A 16,258-nucleotide genomic window follows, 5' to 3' on the forward strand; every position below is an offset into this window, starting at 1 on the left:
CCTCTTGCAGGCTCCGAGCTGTCGCACTGCGTACCTCTTCTCCTGAAGTTTTGTGGTAGTTCTAAATTTCCTGCAGATGTAGAGTTTCCTCTTGTGCTTCGGGTCTCCACAAATAATGCAGCCTGTCGATCCACTGCTGGCGTTGGCTGCCTTTGTTCGAGCATACTTTGTTTGAAACTTGGTCTTCTCCTTGGCAGGGTCGATATCTCTCAGCTGCTCTAACTGCTCATAGATGGACTCTTGGGATTGAAGATATGCAAGTAGCTTGTCAAAGCGGTTCTGGTGGCTCACAGCATTGTTCAGGTCAGCAGCGTGGGTAAGCCAGTCTTTCTTGAGGGACCCCGGCAATTTACTCTCAATCGATTTTATTACCAGTGGGTTCTTTATGGCATCTGCACTGCTCAATTCATTCAGATCATAGAGGGCTTTTCCAACTACTTGGATGAGCTCTACGATTCTCCTGGGGTCATTTCCACGAACAGGTGGGATAGCGTTTAGCTCTTCAATAATCTTGATGGCGATACTGGCTTGGTTCCCATAACGGTTCTCCAAAACTCTAAAGATCTCGTCTGCTGAGGTGTAAGTAGACAGGCGTAGATCTTTGGCCACTCTTTCATCGAGGCTGTCCAGCAGTTGGAATTTCTTCACTTCCCTGGACCCGGTTGGTTCGCCTTGCTTCTGCAGAGCCTCCCATTCCTTCCTCCATCTGTAGTACTCACGCTGACTGCCAGTAAACTTCGGTAAAGCTGTGGCTCTGAGCTTTATGGCAGCGACAGGGGGTGCTCTCTGGGCTGTGGCAGGTAACCTGTCGGTGTCCTCTTTAATCTTTGCTGCTATCATCAGGGTGGCCTTCCCTGACACCAGTTTAGGAAGGAGGGTTTCTAGCTTTGTTAGGCGACAATTGAAGTCTTGCTTCTCGGCTTGTGGAGCCCAATGGTTCCAGGCTTTGTGCGCTTCCTTGGCTTTATGTACCAACCCCTTTTAAGTGGTGGAGCATAAAGTCATATGCCTCCAGGGGGGTTTCAGGCTCGATGGAAGAAACCGTCTTGCACTCTGCCTCAGCAGTGTTTAGAGCGAGGGTCAGCTCCCTCTCTCCAAATGTGGCCCACAATGTCTCTTTGATTAGGTGCTTTACCTCCTTTAACTTCTGCTCACACTCTCACTCTGCCCTGCTGAGGTCGGCTCTCTGCTGGTCGCTTAACTCAGGTACGCCCTCTTCTGTCTCTTCGTACTGCGCAATGCAAGCAGCCTCAATCTCCTCATTTACATCCATCACTTTGGATCCCTCCACTGTGACTCTTTTGAAGCTATTTTCTAGCTCCTCCAGAGACATCTCCATATGGGTCCTCCTTATATAGTTGGTAACTCGGGGAAAAAAGTCTCTTTGCTGTGGTTCGCTCAATTTTCAACTCTTCGAGTGACTTGGACTCGGCCATGTTGCTTTCCTGGCTGTTGGACAAAAGGGTGGACGGACGGGTGGACGGCAGATAGTTGGCTTGCCTCCAGGCCCCCAGGTGGAAATCTTCCCCTCTTGTGGCAGGCTTTTTGTGGAGTCTTCTCTGATGCCACGGTTTTCACTGTCAAGTGTTTTGTAGCTGTGAGGTGCCCACACTTGATAAGGACCAGACTTGGGATTTCACTCAGAAGAATGTTTATTCTTTTCCTTTTATCAGTTGATACAATGATACAATAGGATCAGGAAACAGGTGAAAACCTTTAAATAATTAAAGAAAAAGAAACAGCATTAGACAAACAGGTATTTTTATCACATAAAAGATCAAATGCACTCTACAGGCAACACAGCTTGGTTTTACCCTAGAAACTATCAATCTAAGCATTTAGTGTTTCAGTTTAACATTTCCTTTTAAACCATGCAGTCATCAATTACTCTCAACTTTATCTCCAACATTAACACATGTACCATTAACACATTTCCCTCATTTAACACCAAACAACTAAACAAACAAACGGACCAATCAGACAAAATGATCCAAAAATGAGTCTGTGAAACAAGATTCCAAATGAGCTTACCGCTAGCCTGTCACAATCAAAAGTCCCAGTTCCTCACAGTAAAAGAGTTTGTACCTCTGCCGTCCTCTTTGTCCGTCTTCCCCTCACAGTGAACTAATGCCTATTTGAGCCACTGACTAAGCAAGAGCTCCCAATTACCCTAATTCAGTTCACCTGGTTGAGCCTGCACCAGAGTGCGCGCACAGCCACTAGAGGGTTGTTATGCAGAGCATGCTCAGGGGAGGCGGCATGCAGCAGACAGAAATGACAGGTACACAGAAGACAGCCACACCTCCGCCAGATTAGCGCGACAGTGTATATATAGCCCGCCCTGACAATTTGATTGGTCCGAACATCTGTGGTTCGAGCGTAGTTGCTTCCTAACGGATCAAGTCCAAACCGAACTTCCCGACCTCAAATGTTGTGGGCGGGGCTAAGTTCGGCTGGCGGCTCGGTTGGAAACGTAGACGTAGGAGGAGGTTTAGAGTCCCTCGATGTAGATTAAATAGATTTCAAATTGTTTTTGTCCCTCCATCAATAAAGCTTTTAAATGGCAGATAAATAAATGCCTAGGTCAAGATGGACTGGGAGAATCTCTATGGTTTTACTAGTATTACATTATTTATTTTTTAATAATGAATTAGTGTTTTAGGAACCTTGCTGTGTTGTCTGTTTAGTTACATCTATGTATGTATGTATGTTGTATGTATGTTTGTAATGGTAATGACAGCAGCATGAGGGTTGTCCCAAGCAAAATTTTCCACATTGTGTAATTTCAAATCTCCAGTTATCTTTTAGCACTGACTTAATGTAGGGCCCTGTGGGATCGGTCTTATAGCTTCTTTAAGTTCTCAATTTTGCGGTTCCGTCCATGATTCTGTTATCACATCAGGCTGTGACTCTGGGCCATCGTCAAAAAAACAGTCACTTGCCACGGGGCTAAACAACTTTTCTGGGGGTCACCCTGCATCAAGTAAGGAAACAGTTTACATCCTCTGGGCATCAAGCCACTGTTCATACAGATAAGCCGGTGAATTTAACTTGTATTAAAACTCATCCGTGAGCCACACTGTTGCACTGGCTGACATGTTCCCTCAATACCATGAACACACATACTACTTTATTTTCACTCAACCCCACACACACCGTCCCGCTGCCCCAAATACTCACTACAGCACCAAATGTGGATTCATCCGCTGCTGAAAATAGTCCCCAATAAAGGCACTATTTCCAGTTTGATGGAATTTTTTTAGGTTAGGAAAAAAACAAGCCTTACTTAAAGGTATTGTTTGTTTATATGTATAAGTGTGTGAGATTTGAATCAAGGCCAGTAGATTCTTGAGCTACTCGCCCGGCCGGGCCTGTGGCACTAAACAGTATGCAGTGCGTGCAGCTTTTCCAGTGGTGACACATTTAAGGTCTAAATATGTGTAAAAAGTCTACAAACCGGGTAATACAATGCAGCTCAGGGCTCGAGACTGCCCCCAACTGAAAATTTTAGGGGCGCAACTACAAAATTTAGGGGCACACACCGTAAAACATGCTAACCAAATATTCACATTTATACTAATATCCACTGTATTACTAATAAACAGTTTGATAATAGATGCAGAAATTACAAGGTGATGTTTCAAATTTAGTTTCACATTTTATTTAGCACTTTTGAAGATGCAACATAGAAAGTAAACCGACAGCACCATTGCTGTCATGACAGTACAAATATTAAAAAAATGTACCAGCTCTAGTCTCCAGTCTACAATTACAATGAATTCAACTTAAAATTAAACGCGTTTAACTTTACATATCTATCAAGATAACATTACGTGTATTTGTATGTGATATAGGCCTAATACTTTCCCCTTGGTAGTATAGCATATGAATTTCCATGAACACAATTCTAAAATGCACGAGACATAAAGGCTTCTGCTATCAGTTGATAACTCAAACTTGCCGAGAACCTAGACCCCCGTTTGAATATAGACTCATGCAGTAGCCTCGGTTACGGTCCTTACGGTCTCGTTCAGTACCCTGGTGCACGGTCTCCTTGTGACAGCCTAGCCTAGCTACCACGTAGCAACATTTACTTCTCTAACATTTAACTTAACATAACTACCAAAATAACATTTGTGTATTTGTATGTGATGTACTGTACTTCCCCATCGATAATGTGTGAATTGCCGTGAACACAATCCTCTAAGACTTGCCGAGAACCAAGACACCGCTTGATTACATTAGAGTCGAGCGGCCGGCAGGTTGCACGGTTACATTAGAGTTGAGAGGGCCGGCAGGTTGCACGGTTACATTAGAGTCGAGAGGGCCGGCAGGTTGCACGGTTACATTAGAGTCGAGAGGGCCGGCAGGTTGCACGGTTACATTCGGTCTCGTTTGGGTCTAGGCATTAGTAGCTCATTTCCTGATTGATTCTACCACCACCACTCCAGTCCAGCGGAGGTGCTAATAAGCCAGATTACAACACACACAGTAGCAGAAGAATACCAGCTACACAACGGCTAACCATTGACATATATATAATGCCAACGGCACGAATGAAGTAAAAGAAAAAAACAGGAGTGAGTCGGTTCATTGACGTATGGCACTCGATTCTCCCGGCTCAGTGACACGAGTCGGGTTAATTAACCGGCTCTTCGGTCAGTTCGTAAACACTACACTATGCAGAGAGGACCGATAAGCTTTGTGCTTACACACTCTCAGGTACCGAAATTTCCACGTTTAAGTGTAAAAAAGGGGGCAAATTTACTGGTCGCACTTGTGCGACTGAATGTAAAATTTAGTTGCAGACTCTAAAATTTTGGTCGCAAAATGCAACCATTTGGTCGCAGTCTGGAGCCCTGCAGCTGCATTTGTGCAACATGTTCTCAAAGTAAACGCTGGCATATGTCTTTGCCTGACATGTCTTCTGTCTCCGCCCAGGTGACGTCGCAGTGAAGATGTTGAACGTAACAGCTCCCACACCGCAACAGCTCCAGGCCTTCAAGAACGAAGTGGGAGTCCTCAGGTAACTTCTGCCACCCTCCTATCAGGGGCATCCGTGTCATTTATAAATAGAAATAAATGAATAATTAACAATGATTTTATTCATTTTCATTGCAAATACAATTTTTATGTGTTGAGCATCACTGCACCATAGGGTGTGGGGGGCTGTGTGGTTATAGAAGGCTGTGTATAATTGTAGAACTTTATCTGGGGTTTCTTGTGAAAGAAAAGATATAAATCAAATTTCTGTATCACAGGAGGAGCTCCCCTATGTCTTCTTCTTTTACACACCGGACAAATTGCCTCCAGATTTTTTCATACACCCCCAAATTGCCTCTCAGTATACATGTTAGTCTCTCCATGGACATACAGTGCGCCATATTGATCCAAGCACCATATATATATATATATATATATATATATATATATATATATATATATATATATATATATATATATATATATATATATAGTCCTTTTTGCCTGGAGTATAGCAAAATCAATAGATTTCTATTCTTGGCGTTTGAGATTCCGATTTGTTGGATACAGGTGCATCAAAATCATCTTAGTGTCAAGTGGAATGGAAGTGTTATTGATCACCTCCCTCCAGAATGATTTAATTTTTGTGTGTGTGTGTGTGTGTGTGTGTGTGTGTGTGTGTGTGCGTTTTCCAGGAAAACGCGTCATGTGAACATCCTGCTGTTCATGGGCTACACCACCAAGCCTCAGCTGGCCATCGTCACCCAGTGGTGCGAAGGCTCCAGTCTGTACCACCACCTGCACATCATCGAGACCAAGTTTGAGATGATCAAGCTGATTGACATTGCCCGGCAGACCGCTCAGGGCATGGAGTGAGTCACACCTTCACCCCCCTCCCCACCCACATACACAGATCCAGACAGTCAACATGGCAGGCATTTTACAAACTATCGGGGTCAGCATTTATAAAGTCCGATAAATAAATATTTAGAAAATAAAAACGGACGAAACCCCCTTCAACCATGTTCTGAGTGTTGGTGTTGCATAGTTTGTCCACCAGAGGGCACTCTAACACCTCCCTGTTGGCAGGACGCTCTGATTTTTTTGGGATTTTTTTTTTTACGGTGTTTTTGTTCAAAGGACTTTTCGTATCTTAAGTTTGTATTTTTCTACATTTTATATATCAGAACTTTAATCTATTTTGATGTTCCTCTGTTCTGTTGTGACACTAAAACAAACAAGTTTATTTTCAAACTGCATTATCATTATTTTAGTGAGGACTCATAAATAACTACAAATAAATAATGTTAGGGAAATCTGTTTGTTTTGTAGCGCGTTTCTGATATATCAGAATTTCAGATTTTAAAAATCGCCAAATATTTGTATCGATATTGGCCTTAAAAATCCTTTATCGGTCGGGCTCTAGTCTGATGTCACCACATGTGTGCTTGGTCTAAACTCTTTGCTCTTTCCCTCCTTAGTTACCTGCACGCCAAATCCATCATCCACAGAGATCTGAAGAGCAACAGTATCCTTTTGAGATATTCATCTCAGTCAGTTCATTTTCATGCTGCGTTCTTTCTGTTCTCCACATGAAATAGAAATCTGTGGTAGGGAAGATCATTTTAGATTTGTTTTTATAGCCGACCATCGTGAACCGATTATTAACTGTTAACCAGAAAGCAGTCCCAGTTCACCCGTCCAGGACACTCGGACATACTTCCCACTAGGGTTGCATGATATTGACAAAATGTGATATTGTGATATTGATATGATCGATATTAATTTCGATATTTTTAAACGTATGTCAAATGACAAAAGTTGTGGAAAAACGCATCAAAACAGAACATGACATATTAGAAACCATAAAAACTAATCTTAAAAAAATATTGCATACTTAACGCAACGCTTTCTATATAATATTGCACAACGTGATATCGCGATAACCATATTCAGTCGATTATATGTTGCACCCCTAGATATAATATGGCGCAACGTGATATCGCGATAACCATATTCAGTCAATATATCGTGCACCCCTACTTCCTGCATTCGGTGGACAGCTGCAGACTTGTACCGGTCACACAGCCACAACGATGGACACATGCAGTCGTTTATCAGTGTTTTTTGCCCCCAACGGTGCCTTCCAGGCAGCGCTGCCTGGAAGGCACTGGTTAGGGTTAGGTGCCTTGAAGGCAGTGGTCGCAGCGCTGCCTGGAAGGAGCAGTTGGGCAAAAAACACCATTGAGCCATGCAGTCACTCTCCTGGAAGGAAACGCTACCGCGGCCGACATTCAACCTGCCAGTCCTCATCGAGACAGTGGCGCGTAGCTGTCCGCTGGGAGCGCCATCCAGCACGGAGCCGCCAGCAGAAAAAAACGTGCAGCTTAAAACGCAACAAAGAAATAGATTAATAGATTGTATAGCATATTTTGCTTTTACAATGCAGAAAAACCCAACTTTATTTTTGTTCTTATTTTGCTTTTAAACGTTTAACCGATAGTATTAAAGCTTCTTATGGTCAGGGCGGCCTCTAGCTTGCCCAGTAGAGTGTGCGCCATTTGCTGCGTGTCATCCCCCATCTCTCTCACCCCTTTCCTGTCTATCCACTTTCCCTTTCGAATAAAGGGAAAAGCCTAAAAGAATTAAAAAATAATTCTTACGGTCAGTTAACGTTTAAACGGTTAGTCATCAGAAGAAGAGAGCGCTTCCTTGACCTCCTTTCCTCCCAGATATTTTCCTCCACGAGGATCTGACGGTGAAGATCGGGGACTTTGGTCTGGCTACAGTCAAGTCCCGCTGGAGCGGCTCGCACCAGTTTGAACAGCTGTCTGGCTCTATCCTGTGGATGGTCAGTGTCACCCGCATTAAGTGTTAACATTTCTTGAGTTGGTCCTTTACAGTGGTGCAGTCTAATTTATTGTAGTAGGTATACTGTACTGTATATAAATATATTGGCCTAAATATATATGGGCCAGAATCTGCCTTTGGGGGAGGGGGGCATATCGTAGTGGGGGGTCTGGCTGTCCTAACCCAGGGTTATTTTGAGCATCAAAGACTTCATTTCCTTTATTCACATAATGTTATTCACCAATTTACAGGGGAAATACCTTAATTTAGCCTATGCGAAGAAGAAAAACACAGATGACTATTCAAAATGTATCAAAAATATAATGGAAAGTATGTTGTAGTGTGACATTGGGCATTGTTAAGTGGGTATATGGAAATCCTGGAGCTTTCTTAGTGGGTATACTGGGTATACTGCGTATACCTGCGTATCACGTAGACTACACACTGGTTCTTTATTATAAAAAGTATTTGGTGCTAGCTGGCAGTCTGCAGCCCAGTGAGTGTCCGCTGTGCTCTCTCAGGCTCCGGAGGTGATCCGGCTGCAGGACAAGAACCCCTACAGCTTCCAGTCCGACGTCTACGCGTTCGGCATCGTGCTGTACGAGCTGATGTCAGGAGCACTGCCCTACTCCAACATCAACAACCGAGACCAGGTACGATAAATTTTAATATCTGTACAGCATGTTTCATTACTTCATAGTGGTCAGAAGTCAGAATACAGCTCCGCAACTCGCTGGTTACACACGTACCAACACCGACACCCCCCCCACACACACACACACACACACACACACACACACACGGTTAACTATGCAGTGTGATGTCTGAACCAAGTGAGCAGGAAATATAGCAACCATTTGCAAATGTGGATCCATCTGCTTTATCATAACAGACCAACTCAAGTTCCAATCAGTACGGGAATAGATTTACTTTTTGGGAAAGGAGCTTGTTCACTTGTGTGCGGTGTTCAGATGGATCTCGTCTCATGTCTGTGTGTTAAAGGGAAACAATTTTCAACCGGCTTTGTGTCACTGCAGTACGCAAAATGCATCGTCCGGCCGACTTTGGCTGGTGCTGAGCCGGTAGCTCGGGGGCGCCGAGCGTCTTTTCATTTCAAAATGGAATTGGGACTTCTTCATAATATATTATTTCGCAAATTGTATGATCCTTAATTGGAGTTTATCCATGCATCATTTTAACATGCTTAATTAGATTTAGATAAATCTTATTTTTTTTTTTTTTTTTTTTTAATAAAATCAGCACAATGAACAAAGTAGTCCAGTCGTGTTTGCTAACATTAACATTTGAGCCTTATGAGAAGCTATGGGTCTAAAAAATGTTTATCAATGCCTATTATTATTATTATTATTATTATTATTATTATTATTATTATTATTACAATATGACTCATATCTTCTCTCGCCATAGATCATATTTATGGTAGGCCGAGGTTACCTGTCTCCTGACCTCAGCAAGGTGCGCAGCAACTGTCCAAAGGCCATGAAGAGACTGATGGCCGACTGCCTGAAGAAGAAGAGAGAGGAGCGGCCTCTCTTCCCTCAGGTGAGCCAAAGAAACGCGACCGCTGCTGGTCGTCTCTGGGATGGCATCACAGCTGCAGACACAACCAGATCTTTATTGTAAAATCGGCTCGCGATAGTCAGGCGACCCCTTCACTCTTATGTCAATCCCCTTTTATTTATGGTTTTACATTATAGTAGATCTTCTATGGGAAATCGTAGCACAACAGAGCAAAGTGCAATAAATACACCAGCACGTTTTTCACTTAGCACTTTAATTATTACAGTCACTGTTTAAGATGTGGTATTGTCTGTACAGTCATATCGTGTCCTTCCTTTATGTCCTAAGATGCTCCGTTGATCTTATGTCTGTTTTTATGTAGACTTTGTCGATTTTAGAACCAATGAGGAATTGATTGGCTTTGCCAGCAGATGGCCTCAGAGGTTCACGAGATGAAGCAGCACCAGCTGAATGGAAGCACACAGCGCTGTTAATGGCTTTGTTTAGTTGTGAATGGTGCTCACTCTGACTCTGACTGGTGTGTGTGTCTGTGTGTGTCTGTGTGTGTTCTGTCAGATCTTGGCGTCCATCGAACTGCTGGCTCGCTCCTTACCCAAAATCCACCGCAGCGCCTCGGAGCCTTCACTAAACCGAGCCGGCTTTCAGACGGAGGACTTCAGCTTGTACGCCTGCGCCTCGCCCAAAACCCCCATCCAGGCCGGCGGCTATGGTGAGCACACACACACACACACACACACACACACACACACACACACACACGCCCTGAGTGTTGTAAACTACTCGACTGAAGAAGGAAGGCGTGTCCTCTGTTCACAAATGTTTTTACACTAAAGGTGTTAAACTCAAAGTCCAAAGATGCAAGTAAAGATACACACACAAACACACACACACACACACACCCCTACTTTCTGCGTAACTTCACACACTGTTGAAAACACGGATTAGACTGATATAATGGTTAATAGATTATTTGTTATACACTTGATTAGTACAACGTAGGGCTGGGCGATATGGAGAAAATCAAATATTGTGATATTTTTGACCAAATACCTCGATATCGATACCGCAACGATATTGGAGTGTTGACTATTGTAGTGTTGCTTTCACAAAATATTTACACAATGAGATTTTAGATAAATAATCATCAGTAATGTGGATATAATGACTAAGTAGGTAAAGGCAAATAATAGAACAGTCTGGTAAGTTCAGGAAAAGACATCACTTTACTGTAATGCAGCCTTTAAAACCAGGAAAAGACACCACTTGTGTCATATTACGATATCCAAAATCTAAGACGATATCTAGTCTCATATTACGATATTGATATAATATCGATTTATTGCCCAGCTCTAGTACAACTAGGGTTGGGTAACGAAACCCGGTTCCACAATGGAACTGGTTCCTACGCAAACGGTAGTATTTGGACTGGATTAGAATGCAAATTTCGGTTCCTCATTTTGGTTCTGGAGAAGTTTGAAGCTCGTTGGCACTCAACAACATTTATTTAGTTGTTACTTGTTTAGTGTAACTGTTATTTGGTAAATTATTGTAGTTATGTGTTAGGCGACTTAGGTTTACTTATTATATATTTAAGTACTTTAAAATGTTTAATATATTGTTAAATTTAAATACATTTTAATTTAAAAAAAAAAAACTCCATAAAAGAGCATTTCTTTGTCATTTTTCAGTTTTTCAAGAATCTGTTTAGGAATCGGAATTTTTAAAAGTACCGGTTCGGAATCGTAAAGATCCAGACGGTACCCAACCCTAAGTACAACGCTGGTTGAATGAGAGAAGACTTAATTTAAATAGATTGTAGATGTAGCGCACATGTAAAGGAAGCCCTGTACCGTAATCATCACATCCAGCAGTCCAGCAACAAATACTAGCTTTGCCTTATTGCATCATCATTATTATTCAAAATGTATTTCTCCTGTATTGCTTCCCTGTACATGTATATGTTGGTTTCCTTTTAGCCACACAAATGTGTTTTTCATTCATTCATTCATTCCAGTGGCTTCTACTTTGCCCTTCTTTCAGTTGTTGTTGTTGAGCTACTTTAAAAGAAACTCAACCCTTCCTGCAGACATGTCCCATTCAAAGCTCACCAGAAGAGGAAGGGCTTCTTCCCTTCGGAGGCTTTTAATGTGAAACGTGTGCAGCAAGTCTGTCACTGACCGTAGCTTTAACAGTAGCAGGTCCATCTGGGTTGCTGGGTTGTGAAAGATGCACAGCAGAGCTCACACACTAACCTCCTCTGTCTCTTCATTACTTTTCAGGGGAGTTTTCTGCATTTAAGTAAGTGCTGCAGATCCCACCAGTCCATCCCTCGTCACTTCTCCAAAGTCTCGTGTCCATGCAGTGGATTCATTCATTACTGAAGAAAAAAAAAAAAAACTGAAAAAAATAGTCTCAAAGAATGTGCTTTTTTTTCCTTCCTCTGTCCACCTGAAGAAGGCAGCCTCACTGGAGTCCTTCAAACAAACGCTGTCCAGCACAAGAGGCCACAGCGGCGGACATAACTCAATTAGGAAAAAATGAAGGAAAAAAAACAAAAAACTCTTGAATCACACAAAAAGGAGGAGGAAAAAAAAAAAAAAAAAAAAACCATGACAGAACGATGTCCATACCGAAACGGTTTTGAGAAGGAGAGCACAAAACTCCACAGATCGACTTGCCTGCTGGAGGGAAAGATGAAGGCAAAAGGATGGAAAGACGGAGGTGGAACGTCAGGAGAAGCCGAGGCTTAGGGTGCCCTTGTGCCATCATTTCCTGCGTGGGTGAGGCTGGAGGCCGCTGAGCTGCTCTCCGTGTGGCGGCAGGAACGAGCCTGCGGGCGGAGAGGCCTTCCGTCCGCCGGCTGAGATAGAAGGCCAGGAGTTAGCCGATCCCGAGACGCCCTGGAGCTCACTCGGCAGGGATAACCCCCGAAGGAAGCTGACTAGCACTTGCTAGGAACGCTGAGCTTTTTTTGATTGTTTTATTTTATTTATTATTATTATTTTGGAGTCATTAGTTTCTTTTTGAAGAGATGGTAGCTATTTTAGAAGAAAGCTTTTTTCCACTCACGCAGCACTGGCCTTTGCTTTTTTGTTTGTCTTTGTGGGCTCGATGCTGACCAAATTCTGCAAAAATACAGTTTACCTTCAACAAATTCAATGGCAATAGCTGTTTATCCACTGACAGATTTTGCTCTGCCTTTTAAAAAAAAATAAAAAAAGTCAAAAGTTTCAAATAAAAGCATGAGAGAAGCGGTTCTTTCGGATTTCCGGTAGAAAGGTCCGGGGCCTGCACTTTTCCGCCAACAAAAGGAGCTGTTCTTTGGGATAAAAAAATGCTCATTTCCGTGGTGATGAAAGCTACACCAGAGGACTTTCTCATTCGGTTTTATTTTTTATTTTTTTTTAAAGAAGTCTGGTCCAAGCCAACACACGAGCTGCGTGTTATTTGGCGAATGTGTACAGGGAGCGGTTACACAGCATCTTTACAACAAAGCTTTTCCTTTTTGCTTCTCAAGTAACTTTTATTTTTTTTTCCTCCACAAAACCCAACCTCCGATTGTTTGTTTGAGTTTTATTTTTTTTGGAATACCGAGTGCACATTGTGTCATTGTTTCTTTTCCTGTTTTAATTTTTTTTTTGACCATGTGGCTTAAATATTGCACTCAGCTTCAAATGGGACCTTATTGTTGCAGCTGCTGACTAACGGGCCGCAGTGTTACCTGCTGAAAGGACCGGGGGAGTTCTGTTGGTCGTCACCGTCCTGAAAATGTTACTTCAATCACACCTTTTTACTTTCTCTACACACATGCACCTGTACTTTTTCATTCCAGCGTGTGTTAAGGGTTGTAGGGGGTTTATTTTTTTTTGTTTTGTTATTGTCGATGTTTGCCTTTTTCTGTACAGGCAGGCCTGCAGATATACTTAGATGATTTTTGTTTTTATGGATATATATATATATTTTTTTTCCAGAACGGCTTTATTTGAAGCTATCGGTCTTTCTTTTGACGCTTGTTTTAGTCTTTGTGAATCGTGTACTTGCACTTTGTAGAGATGGAATCGAAGCAAATGAGCGACTTGCCTTTTTTTCTTTTTACTGAAGAATAAATTGTGACATACAGAGCTGACGACCCAAACTTTTCAAATTTCCAGTGCATGAGCCATGTGCAGGGGCTGAACTGTGAATATTTCGCTGGGAAGGCTCTGTTGTCCTCCAAGGACTGTCTTTTGATAAAGCCTCCAGCAGCTGAGTGTGCAGCCAATTGCTCTCAAACAGCCGAAGCATCCCGTCAAACACTGACACACTGCTTCGTGTCATTCGTCCAGGATCATCTGTCTCAGTTTCCACCATTATTAATCCTCCCCCACCCCCCGCCCACAGCCTCGTAAGTCTAGGAAATGTCGTCTTACACATCAGTCAGAGGGCTGGCTGCGGCGAGCCTAGCACACAGACTGGCTGACCACCTAAACCATATATATATATTGTTCAGGTGCCGCCGGAAATTCCGCCAGATGTCCGTCCCCTTCCTCTTCCTTTGTGTTGGCGTTCTAACCTTTTGTGTAAAATTTCTGAGGACTATGGTTAACTGCTCCTCAGATCTCTGCAGGGTAAATCCAGACAGCTAGCTAGACTATCTTTCTAATCTGCATTTTCTCTCGCACGACTAAAACTATTTTTGAACGTACACGTTCCACCAAAACAAGTTCCTTCCGGAGGCTATTTTGCAGAGGCGCCACGGCTTTTCTCCATTGCTTAGCTCCGCCCAAGACAATTGTGATTGTGTTAAAGAGCACGTTTTTCTCCCATCCAGACCCTCCTCCGCAGCGCTGTGGAGGAAGGTCTGGCGATGCAAGACCGGTCTCACCAAGACCAGAGTGTTATTGAGACAGAGTCAAGCCCAAGACTGAGGGGTTGAGACCCACACTGCATGCCACCATAAAATGCTAACCCCCCTTAAATTTATCTGAATGATCCGCATTCCCATAAAGAAACACCCACAGAAAACAAATTAAGATTCATTCTATTCCCGAGACGAGACCAAGACCTTCAATAAATGGTCTTGAGACTTTTTTTTTTTTCACAATTAATAATTGAAATGATGAAGGCACTTGCAGATTACAAAGTAGTAAACCATGTAAACACCATGGTGTTTGATTTCAACCTCCTGTTCTTAAGATTTCATCAAACCTATTTTTCTTTTTACAAAATCTCTGAATGGTCTTGTCTCAAGACCGATCTCGAGTACTACCACACTGGGTCCTAGTACTGTTCACGGGCCCTCGCCACCTCATTTGGACGTTTGTCAGTGGTGTAGCTCATAACATGTTTTACAAAAACGTATTGAAAGAAGAAGAAGAAATGTTCATAGCCGCTTACCAGGTGGGATAAATGATGCCAGGTAGTGACAAACCGGATGAACTCTAAGACAAACCAATAGTTCTGCTCTCTCTTTGAATGACATTTTATTTTTTTAGGGACTTCTTTTGTTACCTACTTTTTTTCCACGTCCAAAAATGACTAAGAAGTTTGACTCCCATCCAGTGAGTTTGCATTTTCACCATCCCCCCACGTCTCGGAGACATTACGCGTGATCGTTTTTTGGCATAGCTCCCTCAAAACGAAAACACCTCCAAACTGCTCCAAATCATCCGATCTAAAGTAGCTCTTGACTGGATGCACAGCGATGACATGTACATTTACGTCACTGACCCAGGTTAAGACCGCAGACTAAAGCATGTCCCAGAGTGGCATTCATATTTGGAGAGTGACCAAACCCAAATCTGTGTAAAGCCTGGATATCTACTGGTTAAAGCGAGGTGCTTAATGTCCACCTGCTATTGGCTGCTCTTTGTCCCAGGTGATGTCACTCTGAGGTTTTAAAGGGTTATTCCAGGGTTATTACAACTTTTTTCTTATCGTGGTTTTGATCAACGGCTACTGAGATCTGGTCAGTGTATTGAAAGCTCCCAAAAAAGCCAGAGATGTTTTTCAGGAGTAGTGAAGACCAAACCAGAACTAATAGGAGAGAGTCAATACTTGCCTTCTAATACATGCTAACGTTGTCCAACACGTCAGCCGTATGAACTTTGAGTCCGAGGTTTTTCTTTCAGCTTGTCGTAGAGCTCTTCTTCCCCCAAGTGGCCAGACGGAGCCATTAGCACAGCTGAACCTGCAGTCGCTGACATGGGGGCCATTTGGGGGGGCAGCATAAACAAGGTGTGACCACAACACGGGACCTATCACTTTTTAAGTTGATATAGCAAACTGTTAGAAAACAGCGTTCATTAGTAGTTGTGATTGACACGTTTTGTGATTTGTGAGGACTATGGTTAACTGCTCCTCAGATCTCTGCAGGGTAAATCCAGACAGCTAGCTAGACTATCTGTCCAATCTGAGTCTTCTCTCGCACGACTAAAACTTCTTTTGAACGCACACATGTTCCACCAAAACAAGTTCCTTCCGGAGGCTATTTTGCGGAGGCACCGTGGCTCGGTCCCAAGACGATTGTTATTGGTTTAAAGAAATGCCAATAAACCAGAGCAGGTTTTTTTTATTTTTTTTATTTTTTATTTTTTTGCAGGGTGGTCTCTGATTGGCTCGCCCTGACATTCTTACCCTAACCGTAACCAATCCCACTCCTCTTGCCTAACCCTAAACAGACCCTCCTCCGCTGCACTGTGGAGGAAGGTCTGGCAATGCGAAACTACTGAATTGTTATTTTAAAACTGTCCATGTAGCCTCTTTAAAGAATGAATTGTATTTTCTAAATTGTCATGTTCTCAGCAGTAATGTTGGTCGTGTCTGCCAGTATGAGCTGTGTCAAGGCTAGGATCTAGATTTTTTTTTAATTATTATTATATTTTTAATATAAAGTCCAAACTGA

At 42.7% G+C, this 16,258-nt stretch overlaps 1 protein-coding gene across 2 annotated transcripts in view; it reads left to right on the forward strand.

The window, feature by feature from the left end:
- Nucleotides 1-11,977, forward strand: part of braf (B-Raf proto-oncogene, serine/threonine kinase) — a 47,527-nt gene extending 35,550 nt beyond the window's left edge. The window contains exons 13-20 of one of the 2 annotated variants that reach the window (XM_028570639.1): nt 4,942-5,026; nt 5,679-5,855; nt 6,465-6,511; nt 7,716-7,834; nt 8,355-8,486; nt 9,262-9,396; nt 9,931-10,084; nt 11,655-11,977. In XM_028570639.1, coding sequence (XP_028426440.1) covers nt 4,942-5,026; nt 5,679-5,855; nt 6,465-6,511; nt 7,716-7,834; nt 8,355-8,486; nt 9,262-9,396; nt 9,931-10,084; nt 11,655-11,677 — 872 coding nt within the window. In that variant the 3' untranslated portion in view covers nt 11,678-11,977. The remainder of the gene's footprint in view (nt 1-4,941; nt 5,027-5,678; nt 5,856-6,464; nt 6,512-7,715; nt 7,835-8,354; nt 8,487-9,261; nt 9,397-9,930; nt 10,085-11,654) is intronic. The other variant, XM_028570640.1, reaches the window with a different exon arrangement.
- The last annotated feature ends 4,281 nt before the right edge of the window (nt 11,978-16,258 follow it).

This window comes from Perca flavescens, chromosome 23 (assembly GCF_004354835.1).
Source record: "Perca flavescens isolate YP-PL-M2 chromosome 23, PFLA_1.0, whole genome shotgun sequence".
Lineage (NCBI taxonomy): Eukaryota > Metazoa > Chordata > Actinopteri > Perciformes > Percidae > Perca > Perca flavescens.